The 2,398-nt window shown below is 24.8% G+C and overlaps 1 protein-coding gene across 1 annotated transcript in view; it reads right to left on the bottom strand.

Annotated features, from left to right (window-relative positions):
- Positions 1 to 2,398, bottom strand: part of LOC102677394 (voltage-dependent T-type calcium channel subunit alpha-1G) — a 201,276-nt gene that overhangs the window by 37,169 nt on the left and 161,709 nt on the right. Inside the window, 1 exon segment of the mRNA XM_031511741.1 lies at positions 872 to 1,027. Coding sequence (XP_031367601.1) covers positions 872 to 1,027 — 156 coding nt within the window.

Raw genomic sequence — 2,398 nt, 5'->3', positions numbered from 1 at the left:
ATATGTATGATAAAAATTATTGAAAACTTTGACAATAATGTTATTAAAATTATTATCATTAAATTCGGTGACGTATATTTCTTTCTAGATTATATAATAATATAATATAATATATAATAATATATAATAATAATATAGAATGAAAAATCAGAATTCCATGATTTTTTTTAATTTCTAAATATATAAAAGATAGTTTTTAAATTAATTTTCGAGGACTTCGAAATTTTGAATTGTTTTTTTTATATTTTTTAAATATCTTTATTATAATGTTTTTTTCCTTAGTCATATTAGCCATATTAGCCATATTATAAATTTATTGATATTTTAAATTTATATATTTTGAATATACAATATTTATAATAAATGAGTAAATTATAAATATGTGTGAAATAATTTTTTTCGATTTATTTCTAAATTAAATTTTAATTTTAAATTATTTTAATAAGAAGCATTATTTGATAAAAATCAAAATTATGAATAGTAAATAACTGAAAAAAGAATTTATAAAAACAATGATAAAAAAAAATGATTTTTAAATAATTTGTAGCATTTTAAACAATTTGTCGATCAAATTTTATTTTCAATATCTTATGTATCATTATAAAAAGCAACTTTTGAAAATCAAATCAAGTTTTCGTTATTAAAAGTCATAAAAATCTCATCCTATTGTAATTATTAAATTCAGAAAGATGCACAAAATATATTTATTATTAATTATCTAATGAATTAATATTAATATTAATATTAATATTAAGTAATGATTATTCATTTCCTCTAAAAATAATTTGTATTATCCAACACAGAATAGAATAAAAATATTTAAAATTAACAATCGAAATTGTCTACAAAATGCAGAATGAAATAATCATACCTCCGAAGAGAATCCTTCGACAAGAATGGCGACCAATAGATTGAATAGAACATAATTTCCAAAGGTCATCAATGCGACGAAATAAAGAGCTGCCCAATGAGACGTCTTCTGCATTCCATTGAACAACACGACATTCCAATCTTCCTGTGTCAAGATCTATACGAAACGGAAAAAGAAAAATTCTTCATGTAAAAAAAAATATAAATATCATTCGTTACAATTCAAACGATAGGTAAAAAATATTCTAAATTTACGTCAAATAAAATGTGAAACTAGAAATGTCTCTATCCAATTTGCTAATTGTTAATTAATCGTTCGTGTCATTTACTTGAAAGAACTAGCTTTAAGTCATTTGATCCGCTAGTTCTACATATCGAAAGTTGAGAAAATAGAAAAAAAAAAAAAGAAAAGAGATGAAAAAGAAGTATAGTATATAATAATATCGATTAATTATTTAGCCTCGATATTCTCATTTCTATAGATTATAAATTATATTTGCACCCACTTAATCGCGAATTTCTCTCTATTTTCAACGCGTTATAAAGATTTCATTTTAGAAGTGGTTTATTCGGCTATGTTGGATTTATTTAGATCTTTCTCAACCGTGATATAGTATAGTATAGTATAATATAATCATATGTAGGCAATAAGCATAATAATATGATGCAATTATTCATTAAAAAAAAGAGCAAGATAACAGTACTGGCGATAAACGTAAATCCGTGTAATCGAATAACTTCCATATCGGTCGTTAACGATAACGAACCGTGTTAATCGCCACGACAAACAAATCGTTATTTTACTTCCGTTTATCCTCTATCCAATCACGAAAATTAATGCAAGGCTCGGATCTAAAGAATGGAGAAAGATAGAAAGAGAAAAAAAAAGAGAAAAAAAATTAATAAAAAAGAAAAGAAACATGACGGAAAGAGAGAAACTCGTCGGTACATTACTAATCTGGTATGACGTTTTTATTGATTTTCGAAGTACAGACTTTCGCGTACTACGGTGGCTGAAAAAAGTGATTCATACAAATAAATTCAAACTTACTAATTTTTGTTATTTAATTAATCGATTGTTAAATTGATTGGGATAAAAATGATCCAATCGTTAAATTACTAAAATCAAATCGTATGGAAACGAAAAAAAAGAATGAGAGAAAAAGAGAGAAAGAGAGATAGAGGGAGGAAAAAGAGAGAGAGAAAGAGGGAGGAAGAGGGAGGGAGGGAGAAAGGGAGGGAGAAAAGAAAAAAAGAAAGAAAGAGAAGTGAGAAAGAAGAAGAAACAAAACAAGAAAATAAAAATTCAAAATACGTCAATATATACATATATTTCGTATGATATCGTATGATATAGAAAATGAATTGGAACGCGATGGAGCAAAAAAAAAGAAAGAAAACTATACACAATATTATGTAACACGTATGTATATAGATATGAATAAATATAGATTGTAGATACAGAATTACAAATACAAATATGGATACAGATAATAGATATAGATAATAGGTAAACCAATAGACAGAG

Source organism: Apis dorsata, unplaced genomic scaffold, assembly GCF_000469605.1.
Source record: "Apis dorsata unplaced genomic scaffold, Apis dorsata 1.3 scaffold_346, whole genome shotgun sequence".
Taxonomy (NCBI): Eukaryota; Metazoa; Arthropoda; class Insecta; order Hymenoptera; family Apidae; genus Apis; species Apis dorsata.
This window is presented reverse-complemented; position numbering and strand designations above follow the sequence as displayed.